This window comes from Larimichthys crocea, chromosome XXI (assembly GCF_000972845.2).
Source record: "Larimichthys crocea isolate SSNF chromosome XXI, L_crocea_2.0, whole genome shotgun sequence".
Classification (NCBI taxonomy): domain Eukaryota; kingdom Metazoa; phylum Chordata; class Actinopteri; family Sciaenidae; genus Larimichthys; species Larimichthys crocea.
This window is the reverse complement of record NC_040031.1, coordinates 19,595,747-19,614,892: the sequence shown is the minus strand read 5'-3', so window position 1 is coordinate 19,614,892 and position 19,146 is coordinate 19,595,747. Positions and strand designations below refer to the sequence as shown.

General features: G+C 40.2%; 4 protein-coding genes across 18 annotated transcripts in view; 3 read left to right on the top strand and 1 right to left on the bottom strand.

Moving 5' to 3' along the window:
* Positions 1–1,766: 1,766 nt before the first annotated feature.
* On the top strand, positions 1,767–5,153 carry pdp2 (putative pyruvate dehydrogenase phosphatase isoenzyme 2). Of its 3 annotated transcripts, none has more exons than XM_019260000.2 (9): positions 1,767–1,898; positions 2,237–2,365; positions 2,465–2,647; positions 2,770–2,889; positions 2,972–3,258; positions 3,359–3,464; positions 3,544–3,780; positions 3,876–4,175; positions 4,271–5,153. In XM_019260000.2, the coding sequence occupies exons 2-9, from the start codon at positions 2,285–2,287 to the stop codon at positions 4,544–4,546; spliced, it is 1,590 nt and encodes a 529-aa protein (XP_019115545.1). In that variant the 5' UTR covers positions 1,767–1,898; positions 2,237–2,284; the 3' UTR covers positions 4,547–5,153. The 3 variants fall into 3 exon arrangements, with proteins under 3 accessions (XP_019115545.1, XP_027128941.1, XP_010728077.1); XM_027273140.1 differs by having other exon boundaries at positions 1,770–1,898; positions 2,168–2,365; XM_010729775.3 differs by having other exon boundaries at positions 1,770–2,365.
* A 1,048-nt stretch (positions 5,154–6,201) lies between these two features.
* si:dkey-30c15.12 (B-cadherin) lies at positions 6,202–11,423 on the top strand. Its single transcript, XM_019260008.2, has 14 exons — positions 6,202–6,286; positions 6,366–6,509; positions 6,610–6,765; positions 6,851–6,992; positions 7,078–7,247; positions 7,341–7,469; positions 7,561–7,746; positions 7,839–8,083; positions 8,168–8,310; positions 8,427–8,651; positions 8,827–9,051; positions 9,145–9,275; positions 10,037–10,180; positions 10,317–11,423. The coding sequence occupies exons 2-14, from the start codon at positions 6,411–6,413 to the stop codon at positions 10,566–10,568; spliced, it is 2,247 nt and encodes a 748-aa protein (XP_019115553.2). The 5' UTR covers positions 6,202–6,286; positions 6,366–6,410; the 3' UTR covers positions 10,569–11,423.
* A 194-nt stretch (positions 11,424–11,617) lies between these two features.
* Positions 11,618–14,413, top strand: tmem253 (transmembrane protein 253). The gene is made up of 7 exons (XM_010729774.3): positions 11,618–12,040; positions 12,177–12,332; positions 12,434–12,544; positions 12,648–12,704; positions 12,779–12,889; positions 13,000–13,146; positions 13,429–14,413. The coding sequence occupies exons 2-7, from the start codon at positions 12,177–12,179 to the stop codon at positions 13,480–13,482; spliced, it is 636 nt and encodes a 211-aa protein (XP_010728076.1). The 5' UTR covers positions 11,618–12,040; the 3' UTR covers positions 13,483–14,413.
* A 1,491-nt stretch (positions 14,414–15,904) lies between these two features.
* frmd4a (FERM domain containing 4A) overlaps positions 15,905–19,146 on the bottom strand; it is a 98,305-nt gene continuing 95,063 nt past the window's right edge. For all 13 annotated transcript variants that reach the window (XM_019260023.2, XM_019260026.2, XM_019260022.2 and 10 more), the window contains one exon: positions 15,905–19,074. In XM_019260023.2, the coding sequence (XP_019115568.1) occupies positions 18,972–19,074 (103 nt within the window). In that variant the 3' untranslated portion in view covers positions 15,905–18,971. The remainder of the gene's footprint in view (positions 19,075–19,146) is intronic.

Genomic DNA, 19,146 nt, shown 5'->3' with positions numbered 1-19,146 from the left:
TGTATTAAAGTGTTACGTTAAAAGTACAATAAAATGAACTACTGTATTTAAGCTGTAATTCCCTCTGTGCAGTTGTTAGATTGATCCCCTGGGAAATTCAAGCATCTAGTAGCAGCTTATTAAATACATTCATTAAAATTAACCTATAGAACAGCAAACATACATCAGAGTTAACCTATAAGATACATCTGCATTTAAATTAAACTTGCGCAAATAATTAAACCTGTGCTAATCAGTTCAATATGTGCAGAGAAATCTGACATGTGCAAAGAAGAAATTAAACCTATGCTGGAATCTTAGAAAACTATACAAAAGTTTTTTGTTTTTTTTAAAGAAATAAGAAATAGAACTAAAATAGAGATAAAAATTACAAACAATTAAATTGGACACTGAATGGCAGAGGTAGTGCAAATGGAGTCAAAAGTGATAATAACAGAATGTTTGTTGCTTGTAAGGGAGACACGCTGAAGGAGTGAATACGAGACAGGAGTGTGGTGCAAAAATATATTATTTTTTACACTATACCAAAAACATTTTGGTTTTATTTGTCCAGATGTCAGTGGTGGGCATTGACAAAGCACATTTACTTGAGTGCTGTTATTTAATTTATCTTTTTTTCAGTGCTTTGTGTGTGTGTGTGTGTGTGTGTGTGTGTGTGTGTGTGTGTGTGTGTTTATATAAATCTAAAAAAATAAAATGTCAATAGCTGTCCTTTTTTAAAATTTCTATGCTTAAGTTTTTATAGGCGTTTCTATCTGCTTTGTGTAGCAGAGCGGTTCTTCAAGCAAGTGTAAATTCAATTGGCTAGAGCAAATTATTGAAATTCAAGTGATATATGCGTTCAAATACAAATCACAAGTAATAACAGTGCTAAATTTGCCTCAATTATAAAAGGTAAAATGAAGAGCCACTCGGGAGCCGAAAGAGCTGGCTCTTCTTGGTGAGCTGAGCCAAATGATCCGGCTCACTAAAAAGAGCCGGAATTCCCATCACTAGTACGGTTACTGTAAAACACGATGACCAGTAGTGATGTGTCGGTCGTGAACGATCCGGTTCTAAGAGCCGGCTCTTTGAAGTGAACGACAGGAGCCGGTTCTTCGTTGGGAGCCGATTCAGGGAGCCTCACTGTCTCCTCCCCCTGACACTCTCCCTCATGCCATGCATGTTCACACACATCTTGACCAATCACGTTCGGCTTTCAATTAAAAAAGTGGAGGAAAAAAAACTAGCGGGGGAAAAAAACTTTTTTTCTCCACTTTTTTGTGTGAAAGCTGCACGTAATTGGTCAAGATGTATAGCAGCATCCACGTCAGGGGTGACAGACACACACACACACACAGCGGTCACGGAGGACAAACGCGACAGGAGGGAGACGAGAGACATTATTTATTACATTATTGCATTATTTATTGCATTGTTCTGGGTGATAAATTAATTAAATAGTTAGTACGTTTTATTTATATAGCACATTTTTACACCGCATGCACTTACCAAAGTGCTTTACAATGTCAAAAATAAAATAAAATATAATAACATTTAAAAATGTAAAATAATAATAACAGCAATAATAAAAAATAATAATTAATTATATAATAATAATTAAAAAAACAATTAATAAAATGTGAGGAGCCGTTTGGGAGCCGAAAGAGCCGGCTCCTTATAGTATGCAGAGCCAAAAGAACCGGCTCTCCAAAAAGAGCCGAAATTCCCATCACTAATGACCAGGCCCAGATTTAAAAAAAGGAAGTAGTAAAGAAGAAGTAAAGTCCAGCAGAGGGCAGTGTGTGCAGCATTAAGGATGCCGACCGCCGGTAAACAACAAAGAAGGAGAAGATCAGACGTCGCGACACATCACCGCTATGGCTCGACAGTGATTCATTCGTAGTTTCACTAAGTTTGTACGTATTTAACACGCATTAAAAAACCGTGTGTTTATTCGAGGTGCTTCACGTGAGTGGCACGTCACCGTGTGTGTCGACGTTTGGCTCAGGTGTGACGTTCAACGTGAGCGGAGCTAGACGGCTAGTCAGCTAACTGCGTTTGTCTGTGCTCAGCTCAGAGTTATGTAACCAGCTGGTAAAACTACTGACACACAGAGATACTGTGACCTTTGGCTTAGACCACGTGTTGGTGGTGTGTGTTTGAAGCTGGGAACTGTTTACGTCAGGTGGTGTCGCTCCTACAAGAATCCAGCAGGTTGTTGATCACCATAAACTTGTTAATTTTGTCACCACAGGGGGGAATTGAAGTGACAAGACATCCAGCTGACAGCGTTGCATCAGAGATGTCTGGACGTGTGTGCGCCAGCATCCTTCAAAGAGCTTCAAGCTACACACTGACACTTTCTTCTCCTGCCACATTCCAGGTGTGTATCCTGATTGACCTCCTGCTTTTTAAATAATTCATTAATCATTAATAGTATATGATATTCCTTTCTTTCTTTGTAACAATTCACTCTTCTCAGCCTCGACCAGCCCACCGTCGTCACCTCTCATCCTGGGGTACCTCCAGGTCAGGACAGTTGTGCTCCAGTGGTGAACAGCAGGGAATCAGGTCTCAAGGTGGGCGACGCCTCTCCACTCGTCAGGATCTAGACTTCCAGCTCAGCCAGGTCCAGATCAACAGTATCCTGCGATCGAATGAGCAGGTGTGGATCTAAAATGACACGTTGAATATGAAAACACTCGTTTCTGTGGTTCAGAGTGAGGTGAAAAAGGTGTTTTTGTTTTATTGCACATGGAATAACTTTGGAATAACTCTGTGTCTCAGACTGTGAGTGTGCCAGAGTTTGACGGTAGAGGACTCAATGCTGTGAGAAAGTTTGAGAGCAACCAGCTGGCTGCTAACACTCCTAATGAGGACCGTCGCAGTGCAGCCACCTGCCTCCAGGTAACGCACTCTCCCCTCTGTTCTGTACATCCATCTCCCTGCTTTTCGACCTCCTTTAACACAAACTTTCTCTCTTTTCCAGTCAAAGGGCATGCTCTTTGGAGTGTTTGACGGCCATGGCGGCTGGGCGTGTGCACAGGCTGTCAGTGAGCGGCTGCTATACTATGTTGCAGTGGCGATGATGTCAAAGCAGAGCCTGGAGGAGCTTGAGAGATGCATGGAGCATGGAAGACCGGTTCCTCCCATCTTGCAGTGGTACAAACACAGCGCAGACTTTAACTATCGGGAATCTGCTTCACTCTACATTGACCACCTCAGAGTCTTCTGGCAAGAATTACTGGACAGTGAGGAACATGCTGAAGGCATGAGGTAAGAAAGCATGCATGTGTGTATACATAGATATCTACATATATACCTTCTTTGTGATTGCATTTCTTTTTACATCTTTTGATCATCCCCTTTTTTTTAGTCCTCCAGAAGCTCTGGATCGTGCTTTCAAACGGCTCGATGCTGACATTTCCTTGGAGGCTCAAGTCCCTCTTTCCAATGATTTGATGAAAAGCACAGCTATCCAGGTAATACCATATTCCTTTCTCAGTTGCTTCAGTGTTTTCAAGGCCGCAGGATGTTAATACACATCTTTTATCTGTTCAGGTTGCATTTGCTGGTTGTACTGCCTGTGTGGCTCATGTCGGCACAGATGGGATCCACGTGGCGAATGCCGGTGACTGCCGAGTGGTATTAGGGGTGCAGGAGGAGAACGGTTCATGGAGTGCTTTGCCACTTTCTCATGACCACAACTCGCAGAACAAGGCCGAGGTGGAGCGGATCAAAGCCCAGCACCCACCCTCAGAGAGAAAGACTGTGGTCACAGATGACAGGCTGCTCGGGGTGAGAGTTCTTCATCGTGTAGCACCAACCGTCACTGTACAATGAGTTGGCTGCTCAAGTTAGAAAATAAATGACTTGTTTCATCGTGCTTTCAGGTTCTGATGCCCCTGCGTGCGTTTGGTGACGTGAGATTCAAGTGGAGCTATGAATTGCAGCAGAGCATTTTAGCTAGCCTGGAATCTGGAGTGGACCTGGACTCTCTCAACCTGTACCAGTACACTCCACCCAACTACCTTACTCCGCCCTATCTGGATGTGGCACCTGAGATAATCTATCACAAGCTGAGACCTCAGGACCGCTTCCTGATCCTTGGCACAGACGGACTGTGGGATGAACTAGGGAGCGAGGAGGCTGTACGACTCATTGGAGAGCACCTGAGTGGGATTCATCTACAGGTTTGTGTGTGGAGTAAAACTGTCAGTTGTCATTCTCCTGTAAACTTATCCTGTAAAAATAATTTCTACCAGTCCTTTCTTTTTTTCCCCCCCAGGCTCCAGTTTCTCCATCTGAGAGGCAGCTGAATTTGGGTCAGATGCATGAACTCTTGCTGAAACGTCAGGCCCGTGCCTCCCCAGCTTTAGACACCAACGCTGCCACGCACCTTATCAGACACGCTCTTGGCACTGGGGAGTATGGAGAACTCTGCCAGGAGAGACTGGCCTCTATGCTCGCTTTGCCAGAAGACCTGGCTCGAATGTACAGAGACGATATCACAGCTACAGTGGTGTATCTGAACTCAGACCTGGTTAGACCTCACCACAGCTAACGGGAGCACTTTTTTTTTTTCTTTTTCTTTTTTTTACAATGATGCACGGAGATGAAAAAGTCATAACATTCAGCTCTGTCCAGATCGTAGCCAACATCATTTTCTGGATATTTTGGGATAAAATAAATAAATAAATTACAACCTGTTACATAAATTGATTCATAAATATTTTGAAATGGAAGGACAGTTTTCAGTGTTTCAGTGTCAAAAGCGTTTTCAAAAAATACCATCGACTCATTGGTTACACATATTCATAATTCAAATTACAAATTCAGTGCATTCACGATGAACATTTTATAGACCTCAGCTCAGTTCAATGTGAAACATGGAAACATGGGGAGTAAATAGAAGGTTATAGAATATTACAGTCACTCCTTGTATGCATTGTTCTTTCCATGTTTTCTTGCACAGTTTGCTTCAGACAATCTATCTGTGACATGGTTTTCTTCTTACTGTACTGTTTACTTATCCGTATGTGTAAGCTGTGAATTAACCTGTTAAATGTGCATACATGTACTGTCTTCAGTTCTGATAGATGTATTTAAGTTAACACTCCATTTTCTGGAATAAGAGTGTGGATGCTTCAGATTAAACGATTGAGAAATTATTTTGTTAGTTTGGATTTATTTTTATTAATCAGAGACATTTCAATTTAAAAGTAAATGAAATACAGAAGTCAGTTTGACATTTAAAACCGTGTGGGAAGAAAAGTTTTCAAAATAAACTATGACTAACATATTAGTTGCTGAGTGGCATGGGAGCCAATCCTGATGTGTGTGTATGTAAACACTGCCAACACTCAAGAAGTGCATCGCCACACAGGACAAAAGGTGAGAGTGGAAAGCTTCACTGCATAAACACACACACACCTGCATATCCGACAGTGTCACCTTTAGCTCCTTTGTTTTTCACAAACCTCTCACTGATAAAATCAAATTACAGTTAATACTGTTAGGAGCAAAGTAAAACGCAGTAGACTGGTGAAAACTATAGCCACAGGCAGTTAAAAGAACAAATGCTGATAGTCCTGAGTCTGGATACACTGACTGAAGTATTCTGAAGATGAAAAACTCTTAACAAGGAGTGATAGTAAATGTCACAAACTTGGCAAGCTTCCACTGGAGCAAAGCAGCAGATCCAGTCCAAACGTTCAGTCCGGTGACGGTGGAGGTGAGATCAGCAGGGAAATGATGTGGACCAGCAGGACTTTGCAGGTGATTTTTTGGCTGTATCAAGTCCAGGTAAGAGTTAAAAGTTGTAGCGGAATAATAGTTTTTTTCTTCAGACACCAGTGTTTGTGGCGACCGGCCAGCATAACTTGTAAATTCCTCCTGCAGCCTGCAAACTTTCTTTATTGCTTAGCCCACCTGTTTATCATTTCATATTCATAATGTGTATTTAATGGCTTTTGTCTGTTACTAGATTTATATATATTTCTGTAATATATTGTTTAAAGTCCTTGTTATGAAAAGTCCAACATGAACAGTTTGTTGTTATTTAATACTCAAATCTGAAAAATATACACCTTCCTATGCCAAAACAATATTGCATGAATATAAGTATTATTGTGGGGGATAAAAGTGGCAGTATGTGCTGATATGTTTAAATTGGATGATGTTTGTCCCTCAGTTTTTAGCCTTTCTGGATGCAGCAGATCTTCACCCATGCTGCTGGAATTACACAATCAACTGGTTGACTATTAAAACCCCAAGAAGCAAAAATCAAGATGTAAATTTGGAGGTAATTTTATGATTAAAAAAAGTTGCAAGATTGCAATTGTATATCTGTCTTGACTTAGTCAGTCCTACTTCACACACAGAACAACTCTGTAGTCGAGCAGCTCCCAACCATTGAGTTTCCACACATGTCTGGCAGTTTAAAACGGATGAAGAGGGAATGGGTTATTCCAGCAATTGACTATCCAGAAAATGACAGGGGTCCATATCCCAAAGCCATGGTGAAGGTAACGGTACTATTATTAAGTAAAATAAATTGTTGTCAAAGCATTTGCACTAAGTGTATTTGCTGTGGCCACAGATGAAACACGTGTTATTGTGCTATAGATCAAGTCAAGCAAAAGCCAAAAGGTGGCGATAACCTACAAGATCAGTGGACCAGGAGCTGATCAGCCCCCTGAAGGTCTTTTCACTCTTGATCGGCGATCAGGAGTGCTGTATGTGACCCAGGCACTGGATAGGGAGAAGACAGCTGAATACAAGGTGAGCACACTTAATCCTGTAACTGTGTCTTTGTCCTCATGCAGAATGAAGCGTTTGTTATGTTATATGTGTGTGTATGTTATAGCTGTTGGCTCATGCACTAATTGAAAGCATTAAGGCTGAGGAGCCCATGGAGGTCATTATCAACGTCATTGACCAGAATGACAACGCTCCAGAATTTACACAGAACCCTTTCTATGGTGGAGTGAGTGAAAGCGCCGACATTGGTGAGAGAAAGATTCACAAAACTTGACCTTCTACAACATAAATTTCAACCCCTAAGAGTCACTGTTGTATTGTTTTCTTCAACAGGTGACTCCATCATAAAGGTAACAGCAGTGGATAAAGATGACCCGCTGACAAACAATGCTATAATAAGGTATACGATTAAGGCTCAGACACCTCAAACACAAGAGAACATGTTTGCTATAAACCCAGTGAGTGGAATGATCAGCGTTGTGACAGAAGGACTGGACAGAGAGGTAATGTAATGATCATCCAATGAGAACACTACTCTTGTCTTTTCAAGACTATCTCATTCTTCATTTCCATTGTAAATCACCTTTTTGTGCCAGATTCAGCCCGAATACAAGCTTATCATCGAAGCTGCCGATATGGAGGGAAATGGGCTGATAGCCACCTGCACTGCTATCATTACTGTAACTGACAGCAATGATAATGCTCCATTATTCACCATCTCATATGTGAGTTAAAAATGCCCAACTACTTCATAATAATGTTGAAATAAGTTTAATCTGTGACTGCATTTAGCAGTGTTTCATGCCTTTTTCCCAGATGTCCACATCAGTCCCTGAGAATGAGGCTGGAGTGGAGGTAATGAGACTAAAAGTAACTGACAAGGATGAGTTAGGAACTCCGACTACCAACACCAAATACTCAATAATTAAAGGCAACGAGAAGGGATATTTCAACATCACCACAGGCTCCAATAAAATGGAGGGAATCCTCAAAACAGCCAAGGTCGGGTAACACCTGTCCACCTAGATTTTGACTGTTTTACTCAACATGTAGAGTACATCATACTTCTTTATTTGCTCTTCGTCTCTTCCAAGGAGCTGGATTTTGAGAGCATCCCGGTCTTTACTCTGCTGGTGGTGGTGACAAATGAGGTGCAATTTTCTGGACCGGTGTCGACCTCGACAGCCACAGTCTCTGTAACAGTCGTGGACAAGAACGAGCCTCCTGTTTTTAGTCCAGCAGAGATCCTTGTTAGAGTCTTAGAAGATGTGGAAATAGGGAGCTCTGTGGCCAACCTCAGAGCTAAGGACCCAGACACAGAGAGGAAACAGAGCATCAGGTAATGATAACACATTTCATATGGCTACAGTATACATGTACCATTCTGTTTTAGTTCAAATCAGACTGTTTCTCTTGCTTTCAGATATGAACTACATAATGACATTGTCAGGTGGCTGAGTATTGATAAAGACACAGGATCAGTCAAAGTTAAAAGCAGCATGGACAGAGAGTCACACTATGTCAAAGACAGCAAATACACAGTCCTAGTTTTGGCTTACGACAATGGTAAATTTAAACTTTTGGTCTTACTGAACAACACTATCAAAGCCTTCTTTGCCATTTACATGAACAATTTGCCTGAACAATAAACCTATTGTGTCCTTATATTTACATCCTTCTAGATATTGTCCCAGCTACAGGGACTGGAACTCTGGTTGTGAATTTGTTAGATGTGAATGACCATCGTCCTGTGATCAAACAGAGGAAAATCACTCTATGCAATCGTGACCCCTTTCCTGCCCAGCTTGATATAGTGGACCTTGATGGACCAGGTCACTCTGGACCGTTTACTGTGGAGCTTCAAGGAGAGCACAAGAACAACTGGACTATTAGCACCAATTCCACAAGTAAGAGATCTTAAAATTATATACAATCTGTATACAGATAAGAGAATACTACTCTATTCCTGCAAAGTATATATTCCTGTATTACTTAGAAAATAAAGTCCAGCTGTCCCTGACACATGCACATAAACCCAACCACTACTCAAGTGTGAATTGTGCATCTTTTTCCCACTTGTAGGCAACATGGCAGCCCTAGCCCCTAAACGGGAGTTGACACCAAGAGTCTATAATGTGCTCTTTCGTATCTATGATGTTGGCATGCTTTATCAAGACAGCACTCTGGAGGTAGAAGTGTGCCATTGTCAAGGGGCTGTCTCTACCTGCTTCATCCCATATTCTGCCCCTCGTCTGCTCACTTCTTCTCTCGCAACCTCAGTTCTTGGAGCAATCTTTGGTCTACTGCGTATGTAGCAGATCTTATTTTTCACACACTGGTCTCAAATTTGCTTTGGTTCTCTTGTTCTGTCTTTAAATGCTCAGGTTTTTCTGTCCACAGTACTGCTCTTGCTGCTGCTGTTGTTGCTGAGAAGGAGGGGAAGGTTTGAGAAGAATGTTCCTCTTCTTGAAGTCATACCCAGAGATAATATCCTCTACTATGATGAGGAGGGAGGAGGTGAAGAGGACCAGGTAGGAGTAGAAGGTTTTAATGCAATTGTTATTACAACACATCTGCATTGTCAGATGTCTGCTTACATTGAATTTTGGAATTATTTCAGTTTCTCTGAAGAGATTCTTTTACTGAGCTGACTCTTTTAGAGAGTCCTATGTACGAAGGCTCAGTCCTTGTCCCAGTGGGCCGGGGTTCGAATCTGACATGTGGCCCTTTGCTTCATGTCATTGCCCACTTTCTATCCCCACTTCAATGTCACTCTTCAGCTGTCTCTATCCAATAAAGCTTGAAAAGCCTAAAATATCTTTAAAAGGGAGATTATTTTAGATCCATGGAAATGAGTTTGTGTGTGTATAAGTCAGTACAGGTAACCCGAGTGTATTATAAGCGTATAAGGAGTCACATCTGTAATGTTTTATAATTGTTTTTATAGTGTGATTAGAAAGCATTATGTGTCTAGTGTAGTCTAAAAGTGACAGTAGTCACTTTGCATTCTCATCACAGATGGAACTTAAATAATTTACCTGGACCAGTTTTACCTGATGTGACCTAAGAGATAAAGGCCTTAGTAAAATAGGCCTGAACATAGTGAGGAGACGTTACAGGGTCACATAGTATAAAGAAAAGTCATTCACCCCATTAACAGTTTTGCTTTCAGTCCTAGACAATTGGACTCAGTCCTGAGTTAAGTTGAAGTTAGAAACAGAAACATTTCCAGGCTGCACTGTATTGTTTTTGTCTAAATTGTTTCAGTGGGATATTAACTTTTCTTCTTTAGGAGTATGACCTGAGCCAGCTCCACAGAGGGATCGATAACCGTCCTGAAGTCCTCTGTACTGAAGTGTTTCCTATTGTCCAGAGCCGCCCATGCTACCGCCTGAAGCTCCAAGTCAATGAAGAGATTGGAAAATTCCTTGAGGATGTGAGCGATGTTAAATTCCTTATGTTAGACCTAAGTATGTTTGCAATAATATCCTTCATGTTTAAGTGTGTAAATATCTACAGAATGGGAATATAAATGCAATATTTAAAGTATATTTCCTTGGTTTCCCCTGTAGAACCTGCATGCTGCAGACAGTGACCCCACAGCTCCTCCTTACGACTGTCTTCTGGTCTTTGACTATGAGGGCGGTGACTCAGAGGTGAGTTCTCTCAGTTCAATTGACTCCTCAGACTCGGATGAAGAGCAGGACTTTGAGAGCCCGCAGCACTGGGGACCATGTTTCAGAAGACTGGCTGACCTGTACATTGGTGGGATAGAGGAGGATGATGACACAGAAACACTGCCTGGAAAAACAGAATGGGTCTGACACGATCTTATGTATTTATAGATCCTCCAAATTTATGTCCTTCTGCCCAAGGGCTTCAGAGTGTAGTGTGACCTCTTTCTGCTGCTTTTTTAGACTGGGTTTAGATTGTTGTCTCTGTTCATGTGTCTTTTGTAGCTTTCCTGGCTTGTTGGAATCCGTGGGTAAATTATGACATTAACAAGCTAAATGATATTCAAAAGTATGCATATCTCAAGCTTACTGAATATCAAATGTTCCATACATAATTGTCTACCTGATGTCAGACTATTGTTACACTTATTTTAAGCCAAAAATCTGATTGCACACATAAAACACATCAGTTAATCTGATCATGATGAGCAACAACAGCTTCACTCACTAATTTAACTGGAATTTTAAGTTATGGCTTATATGAAGGAAAAGTTTCATGAAGGTAAAAGTGGATGATATTTAAAATGATATTGGTTACTGTGTTTATAGCGTATAGCTTACTGTATTGGCAGGCCTGGAGTTCAGAGGGCACTTACATTAGACTCCACCACAGCACATGTGAAGAAATGATCAATAAGTTTAGAATGCTGATACCATTAAAATTTGTAAAAATGTGTTTGAAGACTGTTGCATTCTATTAAAGACTCAATGAAACCCTCTTATATTAGAATACTAGTCTTTTTGTGATCAGAATATTACCCATGGAGTTCCTCATGGCTCGATCATTGGTCCTCTCCTATTTTCAGTTTTTATGCTTCATTTTGTTCATATTAAGTCCAGTATCTTTTCCTATGTTACATATGTAAACAAGACTGATTCTATATATTTTCCCTTTAAATGTGAATGGCTCTGAGGGTCTTGGGACTTTCTTTATCATATTTTATAATGCTGTTTTTTTCCATGCTCTTGTGTGATGTCTTTTCCCTGTTTTCCCTGTATCCTCACAACACCTTAGTGTATATTTTTAACATTATTTTATGGTCCCTTGTTTTTATTTTTTAATTTTAATTTCATTTGATTAATGACAATATTTTGAGTTAAGACTTCAGAAATAAAATGTATTTTTATTTGTAAACTTGGTGTAAGTTTGTGTTATCATAATAATTAATATGCATTTTGATCCTTAAGATGCAAGATATTATTTGTGTTATGTTTATCTATGAGAGTGGATAATGGAGTTCTAATGCTGTGCATATAATTTCAGTCTGTCTTTAAAGTGAAACCAATCCACCGATTCTAGTAAGCACTGCCTACAAGGTAAGATAAGGTTTTTAGTCTTGACCAATGATCTCCCTGAATAACTTCCTTGAGAGTGGACTTTATCCATTCATTATCATCCAACTCAAATGAACTTCAACCCTCTGGATCTAAGGCACTACCCTGAGGAGTAACAGCAGCAGTGAGGCAAAACTGTTTGAATGTTTGTTTGAGTCAAATGACATTTTCTGTTGATATGAGGGCCTGTGGATAAATGAGATACAGCTTTACAACATTTCAGGAAGGTAAGTGGTCACAGACTGAAATCAAATGTATCTGAATTGTGTGTGTGTGTGTGTGTGTGTGTAGCAATGTATGGGCTGGACTTTTTTAAACATTCATTTTGTTTTCCTACATGTTAACCTTTTTCTTCAACAACAGATGACGCAGAACATGTTTCAGGAGGGGTTGTACCATGTGTTTTTTAAAGAGCCACCCTCAACACTGACTCAGGGTACCAATCATGCGGAGCTAATAAATGTCAGGATTCATCGTTGGTTTGGAACTGTGGTAAACACCAGACTTTTAGTCAGTGGGGTGAGATGCTACTTTCTTGCGCTTGTCCAAATCCTTGATTAATATTGTTTTCTAAGCTTTTTAAACAGTCTGCCAGCTTCATACCATGTGTTTCCCCTCAGGTGGTGCAGATCATCAGCGCTTTAGCTTGCATACTAACCACAGTCACCCATGCGTGTGTGAGCTACAACTGCTCTGTCTCCATGACAACGCCAGTGTGGTCAAGCCTATTTGTGAGTCCCACATCTGCTTCAGCAGATATACACTACAGTGCACCACTTTTAGACACAGAGACAAGAGGCAAATACTGTGTCATAACTGTTTGTGTCGTTACAGTATGTTGCTGCAGGGTGTCTGGCAATAGAGGTGCAGAGGAAAGCTAATAGATTAAAGGTAATACATCATTTGTAATGTGACTTGCTAATGTCATCAGCTGCCTTGCTTAAGTTTGCATTAATCATGAACAGATCATCGCTCTGATGGGTCTGAACGTCTTTTGTCTGCTGTTTGGCTCCACTGCTCTGCTGGCCAATGCCCTCAGCTCGACAGAGCTTGCCACACTTAACACAAACCAACAGGTAAAGATAGATTTTTACATTTGTAAAGATAATTTTGTTGTTTTCCTAATGAATGTGTGTAAGTGAACTGTCCTTCTCACTCCCTCCCCTCTGTTTCTACTTTTAACCAGCGTGTTGGTTCATATGTTGCAAGGGGGAGCTCCATAGTATTTACTATACAGTGTTTTCTGGCATCAGTCTACATACTTTTTCTGTCGTGGAGAGGCCTACACCGCTACAGTGCTCCCCATACTCAGGCCTACAGCCGCATCTCACAGGTAAATATTGTGAGAAAGGATATACAGAATAGTCTGGGCATAAAAGAGACATGGGTTTGCCATTAACTTGGGTGGTTTCTTTTGTCATTTCCAGTTAAGTTGAGCTGTCAGATGATGATAGATGATTAAATGTTTTGTGGGAAGTTGCTCTGCATGGCCAGCAAAATAAATCAGACACCACATTTCAAAAACAACAATCATTCTGGAGTAGATTATTGAATTTAATGGTGTTTGAATGTTTTTCTTTTGTTTTTTTGTTTGTTTTTACTGTTTTCTGGGCAGGAACCAGATGAAACCAACGGGCCTTTATTGGAACAAGTAGAATACAATCTGTGAAGCTCAAAGACATGAAAAGACTCACTCCTGCTTTGTAAACTCATGTTACTGTTGTTATTCAGGATTTGTATGTTAGAATCAACAGCTTGCACAATCCTAAATGAGAAAATTGTTATTCCTGATGTTGTGAAATCATAGCATGCCACTTAGTATCACTTCTTCTTCTCTCCAAAGTGCAACAGCAAAGTTAAAACTTACAAAAAATAAATAGCATATAAAAGAAATGATGATGTAGTAGAGAAATTGCTGATTAAATGAACTTAAGCAAATTATTTGCAAGTTTTCATAGCAGAGGGGTTTCTCATTTTCTTACGGAACATTTTTTAAAATTGCTAATTTTTCTAATTTTCACAGATGCTGCTCTGTGATCAACAGTAGAGGGCAGCATTGCCACTTATCTGACATGTTTGACCCATAAAATGAAATTCTTTCACTTCATTTGCCAAATCTATTTGAATAAGCAAGCCCACACCCAAGTTACATGGGTACACCTAGATTATAATAATCATTGAATATTAAAAAAGGTCAAGAGAGTTCATACAAATTTTTTTGAATTTATATTTTTGACACCACGAGTCACCATAAAAATGATAACTTTTGTATTCTGTCCAAAAAAGTGTTCAGATGTGTCAGTAATCTGGTTTAAAGGGAACAATCTAAAGGTACTAAAACCTAAAGAGAATGGACACATGGGGCTGTATTCTTATTCATATATTATTCTCTTTACTTGTCTAAGTAGACATCAGATGTTGTTTGAACATGTTGAACATATGTTGGTTGAACATTGTTGTGAGAGTATATATTGTACATCAGGTGTGCGATAAATGAATAAGACTATATCTGACTGTTGAACTTCTGTTGAGACAGAAGTATTGTCAAAATATAAAGTTAAAAAACAATTGGAGCTTTGTGTACGGCCATCCTTTTGAAATAATAAAAGTACAAGTAAGAGTGAGATTACCAGAATGGAGTGTTGATTTTGAATGTATTGCTTAATGTAATGATCACTGAGTGTAAATAAAAGTTGTGTTTTAGTAAGCTTGCATTGATCTCTTCAGTTCTCTGACTGGCAGATATTTATGTCTAACATTCACATTCTCCTGTACCTAAACCTAAACTTAAGCCTAATACTAACCTTACTCCTAAAACCAATCCTAAAACTGCAATGTCATAGTGTTACAAAAAAGAAACTACAACTTGTCCTCGCAAAGATAGATATCCAAGAGTACATAGAGTACAGACACAGTGAGGGGGTGTGAGTGTATTTAAATGATGGAGGATTTCATTAAGAATATAAAGCAAGGTCATACACCACTCATATAGCGAGCACACACACACTCACGCAGACACACATACACACAAATAGACGTGTGCAAGTAGAAAAAAAAATCAGAGGAGCTAGTTTCTCACGGCATGTCTGGCTAACAGCTTCCAGCTGTTGCCTGGTTGAGAGAGCTGCTATGGGAACACACCGAGTACAAAGAGTAACATGGGATTCATTAGTAGATGGACACAGAAGGAGAATAAAAGAAAGCAGGATGACGAGGCTGGGTGTCCTCTCTGAAACTGACAATTGATTTTTCTGGTAGAGACCACTTTTCTATGTGGTGGCAGTATCACAAATATTGTTTGTGCGTGTGCGCAGTCTGTGTAACGAGTGTTTCATGATGTAAGCATGTTAAGTTGCACAAACAATCCATTTGTTCAGACGTCTGCATCTCATGCCAGTGCACTTGAATGGCTCCATGTTGTATTAATACAAAGCAAGATCCGGTGTGATCCGAGCTAGTAGCCAATCATGTGACACATGGTTACATGCACTTCTGCAGCTGTTTAATCTTGTTCTCTGCTGTTGGGTGATGACTAATATATTTTATCTTTGGAGTGCATCTTCCTTTTGAATCCACAGGAAATCCTCCTTCTCCTTCTCTTGGAGGCCACATTGTGAGACGGAAGTGACTGAAGCCGGGATGTGATGACAAGAGTGTGAGTGTGGCCGGACGAGTGGAAGCGGTGACTACATGTAGGGATTCCCTTTGATAAGTTAGGCAGTTACCCACCTGGGAGTGAGTGAATCACTAAATAACTTATTTTGAAAACTGGAAGAGAGACAAAAGAAAAACAGACAAAGGCATAATCTTGAGAACATTCATCAATAATTTATTTTTCTTACTCCGAAGAACCACCACAGCTTCTCATCTTGAAAATTCATCATCAATTTCCAACAACACAGTTTTGAAAAATGTAAAGTTACTATACAAATTTTTAATAGAAAAAAGAATAAATTAACTGTGGAATTCAGTTATCTTTTTTTTTAATCAATTCCACATTTTTTTTTTCCTACAACACCTTTAATGTATTGTTACAGTTGAACAGAACTGATAAAATCAAGTTACATGCTCTATTGTCTGGTAGGGGAAGTGTTCTACTATTAAACTGTCTGTTAAAATAAGCTTCATTTTGCACATCTGGTATTGAATCTATTGATAACAATGAAGAAATGTCTAGATCCTACGTGACAAAGCAGTAACTGGTCATTTTGTAGCACCTGAAAGGGTTGTTACAATGTCAGAACTAAAAAAACAAAAAAAACAAAAACAATACTGGTTCATATAAAATGGAACATTGTTAAAACAATGAATGTGAATGTTAAAAACCCCACAAAACCTTACAGTGACCCTCCGTACATACAGGAAAAGACTGATAAAAGAGTTAGTTTATTTCTCTTTGAGTATTACAAAAACCTCATACATTTCTATGGAGCATTGAGAATATGGTATGTTCGGAGCTACAGAGGGAGGGGACATCACACTTCTTCACATCGGGCTCAGAGGTCAGAGATTACCACAAAGACTTTCTGGGGGCGAGGACACACTATGGAGCAAGACACGTTAATGTTAGTGTATAGACGTTGGATGTTAAGTGTCTTTGGGGTCTTTATTTGTCAGATGATCTGCAGGGCATGCATGGGATTGTATCTTTAGCACACAATCAGACTGAGTGAGCAAAGCGGGGTCAAACTTGTACTCTAATAAAGTGACTTGGGTACACTAGAGTAATTCATTCACATGAGAGGGTAACCAGGGAGCGCTGCCTCCACTCCTGGGTATCAAATTTGATCAGGCATGGGTCGGACAGCTCTTGGAGAACCAACCATGCAAGGAGTGGGCTAAACCTTCAGATTACATATAGTGCATAAATGAAACACGACACTGTAAAGGGTAAGATACGTTCCATTCCTCCCATGCTGTGCAGCATGTTACTTTTATCCAGACATACTGGTGCTATAAGACTGAAGAAGGGTCCACTTCTCTCTATCAGTGAGATGTAGAATTCTTAAAAGTAAAACTGACATCTGATTAATTCAGATTTTGTGCAACAACAAAACAATAATTTTCGGCATAAACTCTGGTAAGGGAAAGATGAGGGGAACTGATTTAAAACATGCAGAATTCAACTTCCTTCATACAAAACCAGGTGTGCTTTTCTAACCCTGTTCTGAATATCTGATTGTTGATTTGGGATGTGCGAGAAAATATTTCTCTCCATTTCAAAGGGTCGAAGAATAGTTTGTTTCAGTTCTGGCTATGGCTTCTTTTCTGCCCTGATGTTGGGATATTAATTATTGTCAACTTGACACTGACTGATGACCATGCCTGTGGTTCTATCTTTTCCAGTTTCCTCTTATGCACTGTGATACAACTCATTATAATATTGAGAGTGGAAAATGAGAACACACCAATTCTAGGTCCATAGACACTGTTGTGCTTTTCAAAGTATGTTTGAGCAATTCCTACAACGCCTGATGCCAAATCATAAAAGTCTGCCGAGTGTCTTCTGGCTACTCCGCCTTTCTGCTTTCTAAATTGGGTTTAGTGTTTGGGCATTTATTGTTTGGATTTAAAATCGTTTGTATCTTGTTTTAGTGCTGAATTACAGTAAAAATAAAGTAAAGCACCAACATGTTTGGCACTGATAAACTCATGCGTGCCCACATTATGAGGTGTTGTGACTGTCAGTGTTGATGTTCTCGCCAGCATTGAATTTAGACTGTCTGTGCTCAGTCGGGTTGCTCCTGTCATGCTGAAGAGATGGAGCGAAAGATGAGAAACCACAGTGCTACAAAAAGAGACTGACAGACACTCACTGTGGAGAGAACTGGTACAGAGCCAAGACTTTAGAAGAAGAAGAGACACTAGTGATAAATAGAAAGAAAAAAAAACCCCAAACATGATTCACTGTGGAGATTTACAAGCCGACAGATGTCAACAGCCAACTTTCAGGGGTGAAAAGTAAAAAACGATTTGATGAAATCAAAATATCTTGTACTGATCACATTGCACTGCGTGGCCAAACAAACTGTTGTGGACAGAGAAATCTTATCAAGACGTTAAATAAGCATGAAGGATGAAGTCACTGAAATAAGCATAGATTAATGCCAAACCCAATAACCACAACTCCACATTCTCCCGATGATGCTCTAAATAATGCTTTACTCCAAACATCACCAGGCAGAGAACATGGCAAAATGCCTGCTTCAATTCACTCTGTAGATTCAAACCAGTTCATTTACTTGTACAATGTTTGTTATTGCTTATAGTCCTCATCAGTATCCCAGATTGGAGTCCCGTGAACCATCCTGATATCGTCACTGTGAATTCGTTCTCATACAGTTGTTACTTTTCTGCAGGGGCAGACCCTGGTATGACCAGTCAATCCAGTTTTTGTCTTTGGTTGTGGATTAAACAGAGAGGAGCTGAATTTGTCATCTAAATGTTTGTTAATCCAGATTTTCTTTTTGAAAAGTCTGTGTCATCTTGTCTTTTTTATAAATATGCAAGGAGAAATAAACAAAACAAAAAAAAGACAAACAACATTAATTGAATAATGAAATCCAACACAGTTCATTTGGGCCTGTAAATGGGTTTTTAACTGGTGGCTCAAATCCAGCAGGTATCCTCTGATTGGGTGGCAGTGCACTGGAGTTAGTAAGGTTTAGGGGGGCCAAAGATGAGATATGATAAAGATCCTGGAATGGAAGATGTTGGTTCTGTTGAGATTAAGTTGTATGTTGGATATTTTTTCTGTGCTCTCTCTCTCTTCCCATCGTTCCTTCGCCCATTGTCCCACTGCTTTGTGTGCTGAGGGTGAGTAAAGAATGGACTCTGTGGTGCTGTAGGGCAACAGTTCAACAGCGGAGGTGGCACTTCTCAGTCTGTCCTGTGAAATCAGCTCTTATCAGAGCCCAGCAAGTGAGTCCCTGACCAGCTGAGCTGTGACAGAGGGGTATAATAAAGAGGTGGTGAGATGGATGGAGGGCAGGATTACAGGAGGAGGGAGGCTCATGTCCAGTCCGCCGGTCCGGTCAGGGCAGGGTTTTTGCAGGGCCTTAAGGATGAGGTTGTTGGTTGTCGATGGGTAGTAGTGAGGGACAGTGGAGAGGCAGTAGGAGAGGGCAATGGGACTTTTCTGGGCCTTATAGGAAGGTCTCAGACAAGGGTTCCAGGTTTTGCCTTGTCGTGTCCGTACCACTGCACATCTGCCAGCTCTGAACACAGGGGGCTGCTGAGAAAACAGCTGTCACTGAAAGACCTGCAGAGCATGACACAAGACCAGCATAAGACTGACTTCAGAGAAAGATGGTTCATTTCAGAAGGTAAATAA

What these genes read in the sequence shown, in the direction of transcription:
- pdp2 (XM_019260000.2), top strand. Translation starts at nt 2,285, where the DNA reads ATGTCTGGACGTGTGTGCGCCAGCATCCTTCAAAGAGCTTCAAGCTAC. An exon ending in CTTCTCCTGCCACATTCCAG is followed by an intron (nt 2,366 to 2,464) that starts GTGTGTATCCTG and finishes CACTCTTCTCAG; the next exon opens with CCTCGACCAGCCCACCGTCG. An exon ending in TGAGTGGGATTCATCTACAG is followed by an intron (nt 4,176 to 4,270) that starts GTTTGTGTGTGG and finishes TTTCCCCCCCAG; the next exon opens with GCTCCAGTTTCTCCATCTGA.
- si:dkey-30c15.12 (XM_019260008.2), top strand. Translation starts at nt 6,411, where the DNA reads ATGTCTGGCAGTTTAAAACGGATGAAGAGGGAATGGGTTATTCCAGCA. An exon ending in ATCCCAAAGCCATGGTGAAG is followed by an intron (nt 6,510 to 6,609) that starts GTAACGGTACTA and finishes ATTGTGCTATAG; the next exon opens with ATCAAGTCAAGCAAAAGCCA. An exon ending in GAGTGAAAGCGCCGACATTG is followed by an intron (nt 6,993 to 7,077) that starts GTGAGAGAAAGA and finishes TTTCTTCAACAG; the next exon opens with GTGACTCCATCATAAAGGTA.
- tmem253 (XM_010729774.3), top strand. Translation starts at nt 12,177, where the DNA reads ATGACGCAGAACATGTTTCAGGAGGGGTTGTACCATGTGTTTTTTAAA. An exon ending in CCAGACTTTTAGTCAGTGGG is followed by an intron (nt 12,333 to 12,433) that starts GTGAGATGCTAC and finishes GTTTCCCCTCAG; the next exon opens with GTGGTGCAGATCATCAGCGC. An exon ending in CACTTAACACAAACCAACAG is followed by an intron (nt 12,890 to 12,999) that starts GTAAAGATAGAT and finishes ACTTTTAACCAG; the next exon opens with CGTGTTGGTTCATATGTTGC.